Raw genomic sequence first — 22441 nt, forward strand, 5'->3', positions numbered from 1 at the left:
TATAAATTTCTGTGTGACTTGACAATTATTTCCTGGGCTTTATGTGGAAGTACACTTGCCTTTGCTCTCTTCCCTCTAGTCACACTGACCTTTGTTCAGTCTTTTGTATTTGCCATGCTTCTACCGCAGGGCCTTTGCACATGTTCTTCTCTTTGCCTAGAGGGCTTTCCCACCACTTTGTGTTACTGATGGCTACACATCTCTCAAGCAAGTCTTAAAAAAAGATACTGTTGATCTGTGTAGCTAGTACTACTTGATATTCCTAGTTCCCTATATTTCTTGTTCACAGAGGGTTCTCACAGTTGCAGTTTCATGTTTATTAGCTATACTTTGATCACCTGTGTCCCCAGCTAGACTGGGTTATTTCAATTTGGGTGTATTTCTGGTTCTGCACTTTTAACAAGTGCTCTAGGTCACTTTGGGGCAGGTGGGCTTCAGACTGAACTTTACTCAGATAATGATTGTGAGGCACGATGCTTGCAGCTGTCCTTTTGGGATTGAATATGAGTTGCAAAGAGTGATGATAGAATAAGCATAGCCCTTCGACATCATGGTTTGCACTTAGGAGGTGCTTTCAGATATGTTTCCCCTAGTGGATTTGTCCTGAGTCACTCCTTTCAGAAAAATGCCCTTGATTTCTAAGGATGGCACGGGTAGGACAGCTGGCCAAGGTGTTGCCATCTTGGGCTCTAGAAATGCAGAGTGTTGTGACATCATCATCCCTTTGGCTGCAGCTAGTTGAGGCCTGGGATAACCAGCACAGTGTATCAAGCCAAGGACAAGGGACCTTGTCCGGAAGTATGGGGTTCCCTTGAAGTCTTCCTGAACAGAGAAGGACATGGTGACTTGTCTCAGGTTCCTCTAGGTGAAGGGCCCAGTGAATGAGAACCAGTTCTTCCCATTCTCCCAGAAGCCTTGGCCAGTGGGTGCTCTCCCACCTGGGAATGAGGTTTATTGTAGCAGGTGCCACTGCCCAAGGTGGATGAGAGCCCCATGGAGCTCCAAGCGGAGTTCACTGATGACGTGTCCAGAGAGCCATGCAGTTGCAGGTGGCAGAACAAGACGGCTGGGTGGGCCTCCTCGCAGGTCCACATCCAGCTGGTGACCCTGTGTATTTGCATTCGCACATCTGTTCTTACTTCTGTCCATTTGTGACTGATGCACCCTTCTGGAGGCATCCTAGCATGCATGGTCACTGGTCCAAAAGCACGAGTGCATCAACACATTAAAACATCATCATTAGTTAAAACACCTGAGAGGGAAAAGAGCTTGAACTGAATTCAAGATCAGTTCATGTTATCACAAGACATTTTAATATTACTTTTTTTAAATAAAGGAGAAGCTATTGGATTCTTTTAATATAAATTTGACTCATACAATTCTGAATTACTATAAAAAATGCTTTTAAACTTTTTATCATCTACTCATACAAAGATTTCATTTATGTTCTCTATTAAGAATTTGAAGAGCTCATGGTCGAAAAGTCTTGATTGGAAATTGTTCATAGTCATTTCATGCATTTCAGTTGATAGGAACTGTCTTTTCATGGAAGCAAGCTCAAGTTTTCATTTAAAACAATGAAATTTTAGGTTTTGAAGTTTGATGCAAGTTCAATATTTAATCTCTTCTTTAAAACTTCTGATTATTTGGTAATATAAATAACATGAATTTTTTTTTCAGCAAGCTTTACATGGATTCCCCCAAATCCTCTCCAGTGTACTGAATATGCCTTACCGATATTACCGTTTTTTACATGTGGCAAGACATGGAAAAGCATTGTTCTAATGGATAGGTGGGGTGCATGAACAGTCTATTAATAGTCTTGCTATTTTTTTGTGCTGATCAGTTGGACCCAGCAGGGATGATGGGGCTTAGATATTGGCTGTGAGGAATGAGGGATATTTATTTTGGTGACAAGAGGATATATAAAGCATCAGTTTGGTTTTCTTAACAACAGCTTTCAAGTTACCAGTGCTGCAAATGAATTTTCTGTATATCCTCAAGACAAGGAGCTTTGTGTAAATTTTGTAAGAAACCACATGACCTTCGTAAATCTCAAAACCTCCCTCAGACTTATTTTGCGCAGGGGTCAAATGCGGATTACAACCTCCATCTCGGGGGGCCATGGTCAAGCGTAAACGAGTCACGTTTGTAAATACTTAGGATAGCGTCTGTACCTAGAAGCATCTGAAGATGGATAGGATTAGGCCAGATGGTGGTAACTTTCCTATCATAGAAGTATTCAAGCATATTATACATGATGGTATTTTGGGGGTAACATAATGACCTTTAAATCAGTGACCTTAAGTTTCCTTCCATTGCTGAGACTCCCAGACTGGAGGTACTAGAGCCTTCTCTGGAATTAACACCAGAGCCCAGGTTGTAGGCCATCCAGCAGGAAAGTCTCAGTGTGAGGTCTTTCAGCGCCCCCCATAAGAATGTCTGGGTAAGAAGCACAAGGACCCTCAAACTTCTCAGGGAAGAATTTCCAGTAGCATGCATCACACGCCCCTTGAGGGCTTGCTAAAGTACAGATGGATGGGCCCCAGCCCCACAATTTCTGGTTTAGCAGGTCTAGGGTGAAGGCCAAGAATTTCTCCTTTTACTAAGTTCCCTTGTGATGCTAATGTTTCTGGTTGTGGGACCACAGTAGAGAAGCTCTACATCAGAGAAAGGGTTCTCTGCCCTGGCTGGCATTAAATTCACTTGGGGAGATATTTAAACTATAGCTGCCTGCACCCCATCCTAATGCAACTACCTAGAATCCGGGGTGGTGGGGTCCCGGCATGGATGTAGGTGAAAAGGTCTCCAGGTGCTTCCGATGGGCAGTCAGTGCTGAGAACCAAAGAGTCAGAACATCTGTGTTTCAGCCTGTGATCATCTGGGCCCCGTTTCCTAGACTTCAATACTGGACTAAAACTTGTATTCGTTTTGTTATTACTATCGTTCTCTTCTGAATTTCTTTCTTTTTTTTTTTTGAAATGTCATGGTGACATTTGAAACACAAGAGTGTTTTTGTATTCTGTTCCAATGATGATAAGTCTTCCTCCTGATTTTTCAAGAGCTGACTTACCATTAGCAATTAGATGGAAATCTTCAGCCTGTAATTAAGATCAGTATATATATATGACAGTGCAAATGGGTCTTGAATATGTTATTATTTATCTTTTTATTACTTTAGGTGCTTTAAACCATTGTACTTGCAAGAATAACCTAAAACACCTCGTAAGTGAAGTTACAACTTGCCATATTTTTATGTTTTCTGCTGAGAGAGACAGAAATACCTTCAGATAACAATAGGTAGTTGAATTACACCAAGGTTTCACATTCACTACTTAATTTAATTATAGGATGATTCTGTGAGCTTAGAGTAAAATTCTGGTGTGTAGTGGGCTCACATTTTTCCTAGGAGTTAGGTTTTACAGTCAGCATGTTCTGGGAAGATTTGGGCATGGTCGGAGTTTTCCTTCACGATACCTTCAGTCCACGTAATCTGAAATAAGGTCCGAAGACCAACACCATGGGCATCGCACAGGAGCTTGTTAGATACATGCTGAGTGGAAGTATCTCTAGCTGCAACTTAACAAGATCCTTGGGTGATGGCATGGAAATGCAAATTTGAGAAGCTCTTCAGTTATTCATTAACCTCTAAGAACTGAGACTGCAGAAGCAGGAGAGGCCAGAGTGACTTACTTGGATTCTCTTTGCATTTTTGCTGAGGCTTCACTTTCCCCTTGGAGTGGAGGCCTGGCTCTAGGCTGAACAGGAAAAGCAAGAACAATTTTTCCTTTCTTCTCTTTTTCCTCTCCTCTCACCTTTTTTTTCTATAGAATCCATGGCGGTTGAATTAATGTTCATTGAAAATACATGCATCACGGGCTTCCCTGGTGGCGCAGTGGTTGAGAGTCCGCCTGCCGATGCAGGGGACACGGGTTCGTGCCCCGGTCCGGGAAGATCCCACATGCCACGGAGCGGCTGGGCCCGTGAGCCATGGCCGCTGAGCCTGCGCGTGCGGAGCCTGTGCTCCGCAACGGGAGAGGCCACAACAGTGAGAGGCCCACGTATCGCAAAAAAAAAAAAAAAAAAAGAACATGCATCACAACTCCTGTGGTATTTTGTACATTAGATCTAAACGTGGACTGTCCAACTACCATGTGTTAGGCTGTGAAGGTACAGGGGCACAGAGGAAGAACACAGCTCTCGTCACCATAAAGCTTAGCCTCTGAAACTGCCTAATTGGAGACGATAATTGGCAGACCTGCTTTACATGAATAGTACTGTGTTCTGTTCAACTTAGGGTTTGATTTCCAAATAATTCTAGTGCAGAACATCTTGTGTTAGGCCTTCCTGTTCACTGACCACCCACTCTTTAGACTAAGGGCATTTTCTGAGTGCAGCTCCTACCACTGGTTCAATTACACTTCTCCTCCAACTTTCATTGAGGCCAGAGGGATGGCACGAAACAGACACAGCTACGTGTGTCTTCTGCATGAGCGCCCAGACCGAGGCCTCCAGTGGCCAAGGAGAAGCGACGGCGTTGAGAAGGAAAAGGATCTTTTGGGCGAGGCTGGGCAGCATGCCAGCAAAGGTCCCCTCTGTTGCCCTGCCCAAGCCCCTCACAACTGCACAGTCCCAAGCACACCTCGGGCTACTGCTGGTGCCCACTCTACGCCTGAAGCAAAGTCCCCAGATAGTCTAAACAATTTCATGCTCCTGTTCCCTGGAGGAAAGGTGGGGGTTGGAGGGGGATGCTTCATTTTCACTGCCCTCTTGGGATTTTATCAATTGCACTTTCTGGTTGCTTGATTTCTGTTCTGCTAACATCTGTCTTGGAGAAGAAAGTGTTTTCACTTTTGAAGGGAAGGAAGAAGTCAGCTATGACATGAGGACTGATCCCCTAATCCTATGATCTGAATTGCTTCCTGACATCTCAAAACTACTTACATTGACGCCAGCTGTCTGCTGTCCTTAAAATGTCACAAGACATTGCTCAGTGTCCCCTTTTCCCAACAATGCTTGGCAGATGTTTGGGTTTCGATGTCTTTACGTGCCTTTCATCAGTACAGAAACTGAAGTTCTTGGTAGCTGTTCTTCCGATACAGTGGCTGCTGTGTGATAATTTATACCGTTTAATCAGAAATTGCAACTTGCCTCTGAATGAAAGGAACAAAGCACATATTACAGGATATTTGTGACTAAGTCTATTTACTATTTATGAAGAATCAAAAAATTAGGATTCTTCATCAAAGACAAGCTGGAAAGCTTGAAAAAGCTCCAGCTGTTTAAAATTTCACATCGTTAGTCCAATGCCCGAGCTCGACTTCGCCATTCTATTTGAGAATCTTTTTTTAAACAGAGTTGTTGAGGAGACAGTGTTCTCTAATACATGTTTTTCCCAGTACAATGCAAGCCGAGGGTCTGAGGTTATTCTCAGGAGAACTGATATCGAGAGGCTTGGATCCTACAATTACAGCCTATCGTCGAGACCAAAGTGAGACGGATTGTGGGGGGCAGGTTTCTGCCTTGAGTTGTGAGAGGCTCACAACGTGACTGGGATGTGCTCTCATAGGAGGCAGATCATTCCTTATCTGAACACAAGAAGCATCTCCAAGAGATTGCAAGGCTGGTTTGATCTCTCACCGTCCTGAATGATTCCCTGATATGCTGGCTTGGAAGGGATACCTATTTCTGAATGTCACCCATACATCTGACCACATCCTGGGACCTTAGCTTGGGCCACCTCACGCAATCTTGAGAGAACCTGTTTAATGAAGTTATTCAAATCCCCGTGCTGTCAGATGAGGCAGCTGGGATGGCAAGCTGTTTGTCTCAAAGTTACACCCTGGCTGATTCCAAAGCCCTTGGCTCTGACCCTAGGCTGGCTTTCTGTCAGAGATGCGTTGTTTGCTTTCTCTGAGATCAGATACTTTTTCTTCAGTCAAGTTATTCTTCCCAAAAGAATTCCATCTTTGAAACTATGAAGTTCGTTAGAGGCTTGCAGCTGCACTAGGTTCAGAGTGGTCACGGCAGCCTTGTAAAGAGTGCTAAGAAAATGTCTTTCTAATCCTTCCCAATGACACAAAAAAGAACTCACTAGAAGCCAAAACAGGTAACAGAAAAGAAGCGTGCTTGAGGAATGGAGGGAATTATATAATTAGGTGGATGTTTATTTACCACCTGAGGCAGTTCTCAATTAGATCATTTTAAAACCATCTTTTGTTTTACAAAAGTAATATGTTTATTGTAGAATATTTAGAAGGTGCATAGGTCTTTTTGCTGCTCTGAACACATACCCCCTTGGCTTGAAATTGTGTCCATATAGAGACCTGGGGAGAGAATATTTCCATTTTTTCCCATGGTGGCCAAGTGTCCAGTAAATATTTCTGCAGAAATGCCCTATCTGAAGTTGACAGAAACATAACTGTGTTCACACTTACACAGTGACATGGGATCTGACATTGGAGCTTCTTAAGAAAACCGGGTAGTTAGTTTTTTCCCATATCCAGAAGCTCTCTTACCTAAAATGAAACTTTGAGTTCTGAGCTTTCAGGTCAGAGATTGGATGCATTCCAGGGACCAGTGGGTGAAATGCCTGCCTGAACTTTTCCTCTGTTCTTGTAGATTATCCTTTGCTATCTTTAGCTTGAGGATTTTTGAACATATATTTTATAAAGTCTGCAAACACATCCTGTTCCAGAACTGAGAACTCAGAAGTCTGTGTTGTCTCTCCCAGGACCTCCTGCCCTGCTGCTTCTGCAAGTTATCTTTTCTGCTGCTTGTCAGTTATTAAACCCCAGGTGGCACCTTTATTTCTACAGGGTACATTGTCACAGCTTTCAGGATAGAACGGGAGAATATTCACAGTTGAGTTCTAATATATTTTTCTGCCTCTCTCCAGCCTCACACATCATGTGCTTGTCCACTGATTCTTAACTGGGGCAGCTGTACCCCCAGAGAACATATGACAATGTGAAGGGATGGCTTTGATCATCCCACAACTGCAGGATGGAGGTGCCACAGGCACCTAGTGGGCAGAGGCCAGGGATGCTGCTAAACCTTCTACATACAATGCCCCGGACAGCCCCCTGTCACAGAGAACTGTCCAGTTCCCAAACGTCACCAGTGCCATGGTGGAGAAGCCCTGTAGTCTAGCTAAACTGGAAAATGGACCTTCCTTAAACACACCACGTACCTATCACTGGAAAGCACTGAATTGGTCAGAAGCATGGCCTCTGGGCCCCGATGGCTGAGCTTCTATCCAAAGTTCTCTACTCACTGGCTGTGTGACTTTGGGGAAGTTACTTATAATCTCTGTGCCTTCCTTTATCTGTACAATGGACCTACTGATGCATGATGAGGTTAATACAGTTAAATGAGCTGATACACATTAAGTATTTGGAATCGTGGTGGGTGCACGGAAAATACTCAAGATCTGCCACCCGGCACCGCTCATAATGTTGCCACCATTTCATGCGCTTCGTCGTTTTCCTTTCCCATCCCTTTGTCTGCAGCCCTCTCTCCCACGTTGCCTCATTCTTTAAGCCACAGTGAGAATGTCCACTTGTCACCCAGTGAGAGCAAAGGGCTACTTTGAGCCCTCTTCACATACTTCTATTATGCATCCGTGTATCAGGTCTGGTAAGGTTAGTTATTCTCCCTTGTCCTGTGGATGACATAAACGCCTGGAGGAGAGCGGCAGCTGGCTCTATCTCAGCTTTATACGCCCAGACCCTGACAGCAGTAAGCACTCCATAAATCACGAGGGGTAGTTTTGATCAGGCTGCATTAGAAACAAGCCTCGTTGATGAAAAAAGAGTAAACTTCTCCCTTTCTTTTCAGACTTGATTTAATCTCTTTAATCAGCTTCACAAGGTCATTTGATTAAAAATAAGATGCCTGGATTTAAACTGGACTTAGGCAGTGTCTTTACAACCCATGCGGTAACCGTGTCGGAAGGCATGAGCTAAACACGTGTAAGGCAGAATCCTGTCCCATCACAGGCAGTGCACGCATCTCCCGTGGCGCTAGCCTCCTGGCCTTGGGGAGATAAACAGCGTAGGTTGTTATCTGATATTAATAATTGACTCCTTCTTCTACAGCCATCCATCTTTATTCTCCATTCTGGCTGAGCTGTTTACCTTTCCGTAGATAAGGTGACCCAGTGGCTACTCATTGCTGGTGATTATCTATAGGAAACAAAAAAATTTTTTTTTCCAGATTGCACTATAATCTGAATCTTCTATAATGAGGGAGTTTTTTTTTCCTCTCTCTCTCTCTCTCTCTCTCTCCCCTTGGCTTAAAGATGAACTTGTCAGTCCTAAGATATTGCACCTCTTTAATGAAGAGATGCTGGGGTATAACGGGGTCAGAATGACTTCTAAAGCTATTTCCATCACTAACACCTTGGCCGATTTTCGTCATCCGCTGAGCCGTAGTTTGTACATCCGTAGATGCGGATGATGCCACCTGCCTCATCGTGATGCCCTGAAGACGAAATGAGATGCTGTATGTGTGAGCACATGATAAAACCAAACTACGAAATGTTGAAATGTTACATAAGGGCGAGCTGCTTGTAACTGTTAGTTGTTGGTGTAATTTTTAAAAATCGTGTGGATTTTAAAAAATCTTCTTCTGCATTTCTGGAACATAGACTCACTGATACTCTTCTGTTGACAATATTTAGTAATCAATATGATCAGTGGTTTTGTTTTAGTTAGAAAATTCAAAAATAGGAAGAGAGACTTTTTACTTTCCCTCTGCCTATGCAGCCCTTTTATAGTTTGAGTTCTGGAATGAGAATTGGAGATGCTGGGGGAGGTTTCTCTGGAGATGTAACGTGTTCAACCGGTTTGATAGAGCTGGTCTGGGCTTAAGTATATTACACTGGTTCTCGTTCCCAACTTCCCCTGCTAGTTTTTTTTTTTTTTTTGCGGTACGCGGGCCTCTCACTATTGTGGCCTCTCCCGCTGCGGAGCACAGGCTCCGGACACGCAGGCTCAGCGGCCATGGCTCACGGGTCCAGCCGCTCCGCGGCATGTGGGATCCTCCCGGACCGGGGCACGAACCCGTGTCCCCTGCACCAGCAGGTGGACTCCCAACCACTGCGCCACGAGGGAAGCCCCTCCCCTGCTAGTTTTACAGTAAAAGTTCTCCCAAAATATAAATCGATAGCAGAGACTCCTTTAGATGAGGTATACCATCACTAACTGTTCATGATCCACATAAAACTTTTGCTTGCTGGAAGTGACAGACACCTTTTGCTTTGAGCCTGTATTTTTCCCTCACTCTCAAACATTCACAAAGCACCTGCCAGGCAATCATATCAGGGACTAACCAGGTCTAGGACAAATAAGATATGTCAATTTGACTCTAAGGAAAAGGACTAAATTTTCCAGCCGACGTTAGAATTCCACCATTGACCATTCACAGATGAAGAGTGCCAGAAACATGCTTCTTGAGATGGAGCAAAGGCCTGTGTTCACATCTTTGAATATTTAACTTGGTTTTTCTGTTGCTGAGCAACATTGGTATGACAAGCAAACATGCACATCGCTTCCCCTTGGGTGGCGATTAAGAAGATCATCCTCTCTACTAGCTACAGGGTTCTACTCTAAGACATGTGATGACTACAAAGTTGCCACCTGGAGTGCTTTTCAAGAATTGTGTGCAACTGTGCAATTGAGAATCAATACAGAGCAATTGAAATAGTATATGAAAGGAATGGAGAACCATCCCAACTGAGAGAGAACCATTTCTGGAAAACAGCTTTTTTTGGTTGTTTTTACCAATATTGATTGCACACTCCACAGTGTAAACTACTCTGGACTAGATGCTACTAAACAAATGGACCCCACTGCTCCCAGAGAGAGCCTGGAGACTGTTTTCACAATCCGTGGAGATTGCTGAGAACAAAACATATCTCTCCTCTAAAGGAAGTTCTTATCCTCCTTTTGATTTTCCCTAGGCTCAGCTGTCCAGTAGAACTTTCTGTGATAATTTCAATGTTCTGTATCTTTGCTGTCCAGTAGGGTAGGCACTGGGTTATGTGCACCCATGGAGCATTTGGAATGTGGCCAGTGCAACTGAAGAACAAAATTTTCATTTAATTTAATTCGAATTAATTTAAATTTAAATAGCCACATGTGGCTAGTGGCTACTGTATGAACTGAGCAGCTATTGATCAGTTGGTGATACTCATAATAAGAATATCAGCTAATTACTGACCATTATATTATAAACCAAGCATTGTGTTAAACATATGAACTAATTTAATCCTAATAGCAACGCTACGAGGTAGTTACTAATATTATACCCATTTTGAAGATGAGAAGACTGATGCACAGAGAGTAAGCAGTGTGCTCACATCACAATGTATAACAAGGCAAAGTAGGATTTAGCATTTAGACTGACTCTTCATAAGATCACAGTGAATTTTTAACAGCAGTGGTAACTGAAACAATGGTTATTCTGACAGTTTTTACTTCCTGATTGGGCAAGAAGGCATGAGAAGCATCAACAAAAGTTTGAAAATAGTAATCTCTTTGAGGACTTCCCAGCTAAACAAAATCAGAGTTGCCCTGCTGAGCAGCTTGAAATGATTGCCTAAGGATGTATCAACTCATTTTGCCCACAGAGGCCATGACCTGTGACCCACTAAGTGCAGGAAAGAAAACTATTAACCCAGCTCCTTATCTGGTGTTGTCATGGAGATTCAGCCTTAAACAAAGATGGTGCTGTATTTTCCGCTCCAGTAACAGAGTTTCAATCAATTAGCTTCATCTTTATTTAGTCCACAGTACCAGCCTGGAAGAGTCTCTTGAGAGAAGACCTTGAAATAGCTTCTTACTGTTCTAGCAGACAGCTAGAGATGACTTCCTGGGTGCATGGTAGATGCTGCTGGTGTGATAAACCTGAATATTTTTTTAATGAGTCTTTTTAATATTCTGGAAGACCCTCTGCTGTGTAGGTATCACCATCGCATATCACCATTACACCAACACCATATTGCATGTGTTGATTATCAGAAAGGATTAAAAAAGAAAAGTTCCCAAACCTGGACGTCCATCAGAATCCCTGAGGAAGATTTTTAAATACAGGTGACATTTCGATGAGCACCAGGTTAAGGAAGAAAAGATTTAAATTAGATAGAAGTGTAAACTAAAATGCATTTCAGATTTCATATTGGCAAATTTTCTGCCATAACTAGGTTATTTAAATTGGTCCTTGGTATTTTCTTAAATATCTGGGACTAACCGGTAGTAATAACAATGTAAACATCACCACAATGGCGACTGTGCCGAATTTATTTATGCCCAAAGTCAGGAAATAGGTGCTGTGCTATGAAATGAAGCTACATGTGTTTAAATGTCATTTCCCAGGTAGCTCCTCTGATAGTGCAGTGAGATTTTGGCTTTAAGGCACCATTGCTCCAAAAGTGATCAATATTAAATAGCTTGACAAGAGAGGAGATGGGTTGATATTTCAATCTGAAAATCCGGCAGGTTTTTCCAGACAAAAATCAGAGGCACATGGATTACTTGACATTCTCGAACTTTATTGCGTGGGGTACAGAAAGAGAATGGATACAAGAGATCACATGGAAGAGGATCAGATTGGATTCTCCAAGTTGTTTCCTAGAGGAAAGACAGACAGAAAAACCCAGTTAATTTTAGGTGATAGAATAACACTAATGGCTTACATGTGAACAGCTACTGTGCCGACTCTGTGCTTGGTGCTTTACTTTTATTTAGTCCTTATCACTGTCATTTGAAGTTATATGTTACAGATGAGGAAACTGAGGCACAGAGATGCTCTTTTCCAAAGAGTCAGTATTTTGCCTGCTTGGCATAAATAATAGCCCCCTATATGCTGCTTCCCTTTTGTCATTTCTTTTGCTTTATACGGGAGTTAGGTAGGCGCCCCATTAATACGGCTGTCTCTGCTGCTTGATCCAGAAGACACTGAGAATCCAGCCCCGAGGGAGAAGCTGGCTTCCTCAGTAATAGATCCTGGTACTTCGCAGTAGGTATCTCTCCCCCACTTGATGGCATTGATGTTTCCCCAAATAAAGCCCCTAGATAGGTCCTAATAGGCCAAGATCTCAAGCCTCCTTTACTGTACTGTCTCCTTATTTTGCAATATTGAGAGGACATTGTATTAGTATGGGATGAGGACCACCTGGACTAACATCATCCTAGAAATTGGACAAAGTCTCTTCCATTCATTAAATGAATCGGCGGGCTGGGTAGCAGAGCTTCCTCGGGATGCTCAAAAGGATGCAGAAGATACTTGCCTTGGCCAGTCGCCTGACTGTATGCCAGTACAGATGCTCAGCTGTGGTTGGACTTTTCACCTGAATGGAAACAACAGCTCAGGTCTCAGTCTGGACTGTGGCAAATCATGGGAAATTAAAATGCAAATGAAATTTGCAAACATGACAAAAACGAGGGAAAGAGGAATTAAGTTCCTAGAATGAAAATCTAGCGTTTTTCATGCTAACCCCAGGAGGCCAGCTTAATCAGATTTTCAGCTAACATAGATGATAATGACCCTGGCATCCAGCTTCTGTGTAGAGCGCTTTGCAGTGGCAAAATCCGAGAGAGAAGGAGCAGGTGATAAAGCTGGGGTGGGAACTGGCTTTGCACCTTTGTGTGCCAGGAAAGTGCCATTTTTTTTCATGCTAGCAGATCCTTTTCAGAGTTTAATTTCCTTTGCTTAGTTTTCCGTGCCAAACTCGATCACCTTATACAGAGTTAGAATCTGCTTAGAGTCATCAAAATATGATGACTTGTGGTTTTTCGTTCTGAACAGGCTGCACTCTGCCCAAGTATGTTATTCAGTGGATTTCAATGCATTCTCAAGAGTTAAACATTTCTAGCTCTAGAAAGCCATGTTCTTTGAGGTACGAACAATAGTCTTTAATTTTTTCAGACCACCAAAAGAATCCGGTAGTAGGTAAATGACATCAAATAGCCTTATCATTCACAGGACCATTCAGAAAAAAAAAGAGAGAGAGAGAGAGGGAGCACATCTTATTCCAAAATGGTCCTGGAAACAGATTATGGTATCTGCCCTGAAGGGCCTCTCGCAGCTTCAGGAAGTTGAAGACCTCTACAATCAACTGATAAGAACAGTAAATGCTCATTAGATAGATTATGTAGACTGAAACATTTTGTCCTACTGCATGCAATTTTAGAAAAGTTTATTAGAAAGGACTCTGGCCAGGAAACCCAAGTTCAGGCATCCACCCATTGGTGTGTGGGTCACTGGGAAGTTGCTTCACTGTTCTGAGCCTCAGTTTCCTCATCTGTTAAGTGGGGACAGTAAGACCTGTCTCAGTGGGTGGCTGAGCACTTTGTCAGTCTATAGCAATAGGCATGATATGGTGCAGTTATAACCATCATCATAACTGATATTATTGTTGTTATTAATATTAAATTGCTGTGAAGCACACCATGCTGGGTCCTTTGAAGACTGAGATGAATGAGCTTGGCCCTTTGGGTCAGTGCTGTGTTTGATATAAGCTTGAGAAATACCAAACTTCAAAATACCAATTCAGATCTGAGAGATCTTGTTAGTTGATTTTGTTGTGAAATCTCAGCCTTGAAAGGAAACCAAGTGTGTTTCACAAGCAAAGACTGAGGGACTCTGTTCCACTCAGCTGTTATTCTATCTCTCAAGACACACCCGGCATTATTATTTGTACTTAAAATGCACTTCAGCTTGCCAGTCGGCCTGGGGTAAACCTGTCAAAGTTCATCACAGGGAGTGGTTCATATATCAGGAGGTCTGAGCCTAGCTGTCCTAGAGCAGCCTTGCAGAGTGACTGACAGCCTTCTCTGTCAATGTCACCGAGCCCAAGACTATTAATGATGCATCAGAGACCACAGTGACCCGTCTCAGAAACAGAGCTTGTTGTACTTCGAGAAGAGGTTCCTGACTTCAGAGGCAAACTAGATGTCATTCCTTCTAACTCTGATGGTTCATAGTAGGCAAAACAAAAAGTAACCATGAAAGAAGAGGAAAAAGGAAAGCCAATTACGATAAAACAGAGAGATGATCAGGGAGTCACAGTGCTACCATGTCTATGCACAGCCCTTTATAAAAGAAGGCTTTCACGTACATGACGCCATGCAATGTCCACGGTATCTCATCAAGGAAAGCTTCCTCCTGTTTTACACAAGAGGAAACTGAAGGTTAGATAGGACTTGACTTATTCAAGATCACAGAAGTCCATGAGCTGATAAAGCTCATGCTCTCCAGGGTATCAGAGACAGGGTTAGGACCTTGGTCCAGTTTTTCTTATTCTTGGCCGGAGGGGCAAAAACAGCATGCACACGGTCATAAACGATACTTGGACCACAACTTACAGAATGTGAGATGGCTGACTGCTGCCGTGTCGTCTGAGTGTTTGGGTCAGCTCAGCAAGAACAGGCTTCGGAGTCATTTTCTCAGTCCTTTTTGAGCAAGCTGGGGTCTCCAGAGGTTACTCTGAAAGAGGGCAGAGATACAAGAGGAATTCAAAACGAATCTTAAACTTGAAAAGAAAAAAATAATGAGAATATTCATGTGGATTATAAAGAGAAATAATGATTACCTTTGATTCCTAGAGAAAGCTAATTTAAAATGCATCCGAGTTCCATTGTACAGCCAAAAAAGAAAAGAAAAGAAAAGAAAAATCTGCGAAGCTGAGACATGTCTTTAGTAGCAGAAACCAGAGTCACCATCACTTGAGTCCTGAGAAGATGCTCATTCACAGTGGTTGGGAGGAAGAAAGATTGTAGAGATTAACTGACCTTGGTTTAGGACACATGCTGTTTTCTTTTCAAATGCAAATGAAACTGGGGGCCTGAAACACAACATCTGTGCTTAATGCCGGTGTCTGAGAAAATGCACTTCATCAATGTAATAGTTTTTTCTGATTATTATGTTTCTGTTTTTACCAAATTAGAAGTGCTTAGGGTTCATTTCCAAAGGTAACTGAAAACTGGTCTCTGCAGTCCATAAAAGGAAATAAATAGGCAAAAAACTTTGCTGGTTTCATCCGTGGGGTTAGCTCCTCAAAAGAGATGTTATTTACGCAAGTGCAGATGTAGCGCTGACCATCCGTTTTAAGAGTTATCCATAAAAGATAGTTTTGAAACCTGTGACATCAGGATCAAACATTGCCTTTTTTAGATTTTATCGGGAAGACTACACTGCCGCTTGCTGAGGCTGTAGACTTGATACTTTCTTATATTATTAATAAATAATTACTCAGTAGATATTTACTGTTGCCTCTGACGTCCTAGGTGAGGCTAGGAGCCTCTGGTACGTGAAGTATTACACTCCATTCATGCCACGGACATTTTCTGAGACCCATTTGCAGGCCCTGCGCTCACGGCGCAGAGATAAAGGCAACTTGGTCCCTCCGTACACAGGCTCGTGTCATCCCCCGAAACCATCTGCCTCCAAATACAATTCTCCAGCCTCGCAGAACTGCTTTCCTGTCCCAGGACAGACCACATTCGTCTGAATACAAAAGCTTCCTTGTGCTTACTTGTTTCCTGCCTCCGGTCTTTTCTTTACCACTGCCTAGAGTCCTTCATCTTTTAAGAGCGGCTCAAACAAAACCCCCTGGGTGATGCTGTCCACATGGAACTCACTGCTACTACCTCTCCTAAGAGCCCCTGTCCCTCTGAATTAAAATTGCTTACCTGTGAGTCCTCCATTAGATCTGGGGTCCCCTGAGGGTACTGTCCACTTCTGTCCCCCTACTCCTAGGCAGTTCAGGGCTGACCCAGGGGAGTGGTGCTTGACCAACGTTTCTTTGATTGACCCAACTTAAAATACTCTTGTGTTTCATAGATCCTGGCCTGATGGTGCAGTGCCAGGCTTAAATGTAAAAGCTGACATAGCTTTCCGGACTCTGGAGAATGATGTGTGTGTTCCTTTGATGCTAAGAACCAGTAGACATCCCAGCCATGTGAACTTTCATCCCATTCTTTAAGTCGAACCAGAGTTGCAGAACAGAGAGGGCAAATATTAATTGGTTTTTGAGGAGCTGAGGTCCAACCGTGATGAGAGAAATGAGGGTGCTTCACAGAGCTCTCAGGCAGAAAGACATATGCCTGCAAGATTTATAGTTGCATTTATTTCTGAGGTGATTCTGTGTCAAGGTCAGGGAACATATATTCTTTGCTAAGCTGTACTTACAGAGTGTTTTAAAATGGAATTTAAACTGAGGGAGTCTCCAGTGAACTCAGGGTTATTGCCTTGAACGTCGAAGCGGAGGGGGAGTCGCAACACATTACCAAAACTTAGATTGCACAGTTCCGAAAAAATTAAACGGGTGAGATAACCCTGTTATAGAAATTATAAGAAACAAGAGATTATTCATTTTTTTTTTTACAACACCATGTAATATGTTAGTGAAATGTCCATAATATTGTAACGAATGTACTTGCTCAGAACAATATACGTGGACACAATAAGACTGCGGACTGCCCATATTTGCAGGGCTGAATTCAACTCAAGAGTTCTCCAATCTGAAAAGCCATCCTGTGGTCTGAAAATTTACCTCCTAACATAACCTGTTTCCTGATCTGGTGATGATGCCAGACTAGTTGAGGTTTTTGTGTGTGTGTGTGTGTGGTGAGTTTTTGTTCGTTTGTTTTTTGCTTAACTGCAGTTTAAAATAAATATCATTAGATTGATAACACTGCAGAATTTCAAAATTTAGAACTATTCAGACAAAAGATGCAGGCAGTGCTGAGTCAGGCAATGTCTGACGTACTGTATCTGTCAAAGGAGAGGGCATTATATGGAATGCGTCTTCGAACCAGGTCAAATTCTGTTCTGTCTGAATTTGAATCTGCTTCCTCTAAACACCCCAAATCACATGTTTGATTTGCTCACTATCGTCTGCCATTGTTGGGGCATGGTGGCCTTTTTTTTTTTTTTTTTACTAGCACAGCAGTACAAAAATTCACTCTTGAATTTATAGATTTTTCTTTACTGTTTCATGGCCCTGAAAACAACCACACAAATGGATTTGAATGAACAACATGAAACGTCTTCTGTCACTGTTGGCCCAAGCTTTCCAGTCTCACTGTAACCTGAACATGATGATACACTCCCCTCTTTGAATACCTGTAATTTCGACAAACTTCTGTTCCCAGTTATTTTTAAGTAGCTATTTAAGATGTTTATCATTAATTTATGAAGCCACTTTTAAATTGACAGAAAAGGAGAGCACCGAATCAAACTCTTTGAAACAAGACAATCCTAGCAAAAAGTTTATTTCTAAGCAGCACATCCTAAAAGTACTTTTTAACCAGAAGGTTGACTTAAAACATTTTCATCTTGCACTCTTTAAACCAAAAGGCACCAACTGAGAATGGAGCTAGGGAGAATTTTTTAATGGACTGAGATTAAATCTATCATTTTTACCCAGGGAAACTTCCTTCTCATTTATTCTCAGGTAGTTTCATGTAAAAAGGGACTATTAAAGTGATGAGCTGCAGTGTTTTGACAAGCACTTGTCCTGCAAAAACTTGAAATCTCACTGGAATACAGTTATATATTCACTGTGACAAAAGAATGCCCTATTTAAAAACTAGGACAGATCGCGTTGATATGGAAAAAGGAAATAGCTATGTGAACAATACATCTGAAATTAAAGACTAAGTTGCTGGCATCCATGTAAAATCAACAGGAAATGTAATTACTCTTTGGAAGTACTCCTGTCTTACAGTTCTTAAATGGATTAAAAAGAAAAAAAAAGATATTATTTGTACTCAGAATACCATTATAAAAGCAAAGGTGGAAAGAAACATAGAAATGATCTGATAAAAAGTTCCATGTTAGGAAGGAGGAAGACTAGCCCACATTATGAAGCGATATTTCCCCCCTCCCACGATAGGACCTCTCTGCTATCTTGCGTGCAATCTCTCTAGAGAAGTCTCACTATTGATTTTATAAGTACAGTAGGAGGTTCAGAGGAAAACAAAAGGGGGCCTTTTCTTCAAAGCCACCCCATGATTTTAATAACTCTACCCCATGTCTTCTACTGCTTGTTTTCCCACAGTTTGAAATGCACTGACTCCAGCTGGACAAGGATATGTGCCAAAGCAAGTGTTATTTTTCACTATACTGTCATATCACTTAGGCTGAAACAGGGAGGTGCTACTGTTACTACTACTGCTGCTATTATTATTTCATAGCATATATCCTTTAGTTGAGAGCTCTAAGTGATATATTAGCATCAGTGGTGAGTCATTAACAACTCTTATGGCGGCCCATTCCCATGCCCCCATTCACACATCACACGAGTCACCATTTCTTCTAAGGTATTAGTTTGAATACCCTTGGTATTTATTGGTAATTCTTGGGTTTGACTAATGTTGAAATTTATCTTTAGACTCTTCAGATCTTTCACTGAACCCTTCCCTGCTTTCTCAAATCAGTGAAGTTGGTCCAGTGTTTCTCTAAGGCAGAATTAAGAGTCCCAAATCATCTTCAACACATTATCAAGCCCAGCCAGCAAACCTTTAGTATTTCTTTGCCGCAAAGAAGGAACCATGACCGTTTTGGGTTTAAGATGGTAGGGTCATTCACTGCTTTTTGAATGAATATATTTCTGGGGATGTATTTACCTTAAAAATAAACCAGAACAAACATATTTACTAAGCTTATAAAACACCCTGCTCTCTCCCTTCAAGTTTTCCACATTGCCTTCTCAAATCATAGTCGGAACACATGCATTTAAAAATAATCTCTCACCATTGAGAGTTTTAAAGTAGGCTGACCAGCACCACTTTTGCCATTATTGGCTACTTGTTCAGGAAAGACAAATGTGCACGTGCCCAGTCCAGTCACATGTTCTCCAGAGAATAAACCAGGCCCGTGACCCACAACAGCCGTCTACACTATGCTTAGCAAATATCATCTTCCAAAACACGTTTCTTCATATACATAGATTTCTAGGTAATCATGCACAGTTTTCATGGAAACATTTCTAATTCTCAGTGGAGATAAGAACACACAAATAAATAAAAAGTAGATTGTTTCTTACCTTTTAGAAAGCAGGCAAAAGCTATACTGTTGGTGGGATAGTGTACCAAGTAACAGACTTTTGTACACTCTTTCTTACTGGTGATATACAGTCTACAGGAAAAGTAAATATATAGGTATGTATAAAATAAAAGTGCACACAACATTCCTTTTTATTCTTTTTTCTTTGCTTTTGGAGAAGAGGCTGCGATAGAGACCATAGACATTATGCCCACTCTTTCAGTGGGTTCAGTAGCCTTTGGAAGACCAGTTGACCACAATTCAGGTACCTCTGAACATGGGAGTACGGGTGCCTCTTGGTTTAAGGCAGTTGGGTTTTACTTGTTTGAACTGGAGCAGGTGAGGGAACCAGCCCCAAAATAATGTATCTATCTGCTCAGAGCATTTTTTTCTTCCTGTTGCCATCCTATTTTTTCTCAGCCTAGTCCATTCATGCTGACCCGCATGATTAGTCCAGAAGGATGAAACAAATAACATAATAATGTAGAGAATGTCAGGGATCCAAACAAATGAAGAAGCAAAACAAAACAAAACAAAAACCAAAAAACCATAACAAATTGACACAGCATAGGAGTGTGTTCCAGCATTTTCTAGGCTTTGTTACTTGTGTAGGGTTTGGTGCCCTCGTCCACTTTCTAGCAGTTGGGGGGTTTAATTGAACAGCACAAGTTTTTACTTATATATTTTCTTTACAATATATGCAAAATGGTAATTAAAAAACAGCACCAGAATACAAACATATATTTAAAAAATCTTATTTTTGATTGTTTATTTTAGGTATAAATGGTCATTCTTTTAAAATGTGCTTCATTGCAATATGCTCATTGTCTTAAGCTGGTCTTTTGCACAGTGTGTGTCCAGCCTCTCTCTCAGGGTCAGTTTATCAGTCATATGGCCCCATATCCAAAAAGGCGGTGTATCCCACACTGTCCACCTGCCTGCCATCTCTAATTGCTAGGCAGTTCCGGAGTAAATTATCTGTAACCGGTCAGGGTGCTTGAGCAGTTTCTCTGCACTGCCTGGGGGCATTGGCTCAGAAAATGGATGGTAGTTTAGAACCTGGTAGCTTAGGGCTGCTCATCCTCTGTGCACTGCAGTCCTTTACGAGGAAAGCATCTGACCAGAGGATAATTCACAGAGCATCTTCTGGTTCTGACTAGTCCAGGTGAGGAAGGGAGCAGTCCTTACCCACCATCCCAATAAAGCTGTGCTGCCTCGGTTAATATTCTTCATCCAACTGGAAAAAGGTCTTGGTGGCCATGGATAAGCCAAGAACCAAGTCCTCCTGTTGATCTGGCATCTTCAAGTTTGCCTCGAACATACATCTGCCAAGTCAACAATAGAAAGTTGGGGGAAACATGCCAAATTCAGGACACTGCTGCGAGAACCAGAGCTTGAGGTGCCTTTCTTCTTAGAGAAGGAATGTGGAGAAGGCATCATGGTGGCCAGATCTAAAGCTATCCACATTAGGTCAGGCACTTGTGATCCTCTAGCAGCAGAAATACTGTTTGTATACATAAAAATACAGTAAGTAGCTGAGCTACACCCTTAGGCCCCCTGCTGTTTTTCAGTCTGAGTGTAGAAACCAACAAGCATTGGCCCAGCTCTGACTATGCAATATGGTAGCAGTACACAGATACATTAAAATTTTTGAGAAGATTTACTTTTTGTTGAATCCATGCAGAAAGAAGTTCTTCTTTCAGACAATGGAATTTGAACTAAAGAGGCAACCTAAGAGGAAAACTGAACTTCTTGGGGAAAAATCAAGCAGCGCAGGGGCAGTTTTTAATTTCTGCCCATATTAAGCCAACAAGCAAATTCGTCTTTATGTGGACATGTAGTTGCTGTGTGCCATTGGATGAGCAGAAGCGCGCATGCACCAGATGGCAAACTGCAGTGATGGAGCAGAACTGTTGAAAATGAAAACACCGAAGACTGAAATACACTGAGTGTTTAGAGAAACAATAAGGCACATTTCTGTTCCATTATTAACTTCGTAGCTCATTCTATAAATTCAGCATTCTCCCAGATATAGTCCCTCAGAGAATAGTAGACAGAATTTCCCCTTTGGAAAGACATATTCCTTTCTTAAGTACATGGTCTGTGCTTTTATTTGTTTCTTTTTAACCAGACAGTTTAATTTCAGCCAATAATTTATTTGTCTCTGGTACCGAAGTAACAGAAATTTGACAGACTTTGAGCTATATTTGGTATTAAATAGAATAGAATAGTAATGTTCTCTCTCATCAAAATAGTCATGTCTGTTTTCATTAATTGAATTTTCACTACTGTCCTTTTCATACATTCATTTTTGCATTACTAAGGACTGGTTTTCCAGATATAATTGCTATCTGTGATAGCACTATTTCCATATTAGTGGCTCCTTAGGGATCTTTTAAAATAGCTATAGGTTTGCATTTTTGCCTCACCTCAAATATTTCACTCCATTAAGTTGACTTTGTCCCAGATCAGCAACATTGCTAAAACCTTGGGAGGTATTTCAAATATGGGCTCAGACTGAGCGTCCCAGAGTGAAATCCTTGCTCTTAAGATCTCTGGCTGAGCTCTCCAATGGAATAGTCACAGCCATGGAGGGCTATTTATATTTATTTAAAACGAACTAAAAGTTTCAAGTGTATTTCATCAGTTAAGTAGCCATGGTTCAAGTTCTGAATTGCCACATGTGACTAGCGGTTTCTATACTGGACAGCACAAACAGAGAACATTTCCATCACTGCAGAAAATTCTACTGGACAGATTTTGTGCAGAGAAGGTCTTTTGATTCCTCTTAGGGACCTTTGGGAGCTGGGTCATCAGAAACCCCAATGTTTGGAGGTACATGAATCTCCTCCTGTAATTCAGCAAATATCTGGGCAAATTATTGACCATTAGTTTTAGGGAGTGTCTACACAAAACCAAAATAACTAAAATAATCTTTAAAAATCTTTTGGATCGGCTGTAAGACAAAAAGGCTCTTTTTGGTTTCATTTCTTCCCCCTGAACTATTTATTCTTTGTTCTGTGTAGACACCAACACATCAACAGTGACAAAACCCAACAAAACTCTTTCAAGAGAAAGGCAGCAAACGAATTCCAAATGGAATCATTGTTGTGACCGACACAGGTCGTAAGATACTTGGATTTTTGAGTTAGTAAGATGAGGCCTCTACCTGGGCAGCCTTCTTTGAGCTCAGGTTACTCCTGTCTTTGCAGACAACACAGCAAGCAGGAATGCATTTCACAGCACATTTAACCAAAGAGTCCACCGCCACACATCATTATATTCTGTATATGCAAGCTGTATTACCAAATGAAGAAGCCAAAAGAGTAACTTCTGCATTAGAATTACGACATGTCACCGATGTTCTGAGAAACAGAGCAGCAAAGGG

At 41.8% G+C, this 22441-nt stretch overlaps 1 protein-coding gene across 2 annotated transcripts in view; it reads right to left on the reverse strand.

Moving 5' to 3' along the window:
• Positions 1 to 22441, reverse strand: part of GRM7 (glutamate metabotropic receptor 7) — a gene marked incomplete at both ends in the record, with an annotated part of 809284 nt that overhangs the window by 24272 nt on the left and 762571 nt on the right. The window contains one exon of one of the 2 annotated variants that reach the window (XM_079713567.1): positions 19076 to 19146. The exons of the other annotated variant lie outside the window; for it this stretch is intronic. Within the exon in view, the coding sequence (XP_079569693.1) occupies positions 19076 to 19146 (71 nt within the window). Of the gene's footprint in view, positions 1 to 19075; positions 19147 to 22441 lie in introns of those variants that run through there. 2 annotated transcript variants of the gene reach the window in all.

This window comes from Hyperoodon ampullatus (assembly GCF_949752795.1).
Source record: "Hyperoodon ampullatus genome assembly, chromosome: 10".
Lineage (NCBI taxonomy): Eukaryota > Metazoa > Chordata > Mammalia > Artiodactyla > Ziphiidae > Hyperoodon > Hyperoodon ampullatus.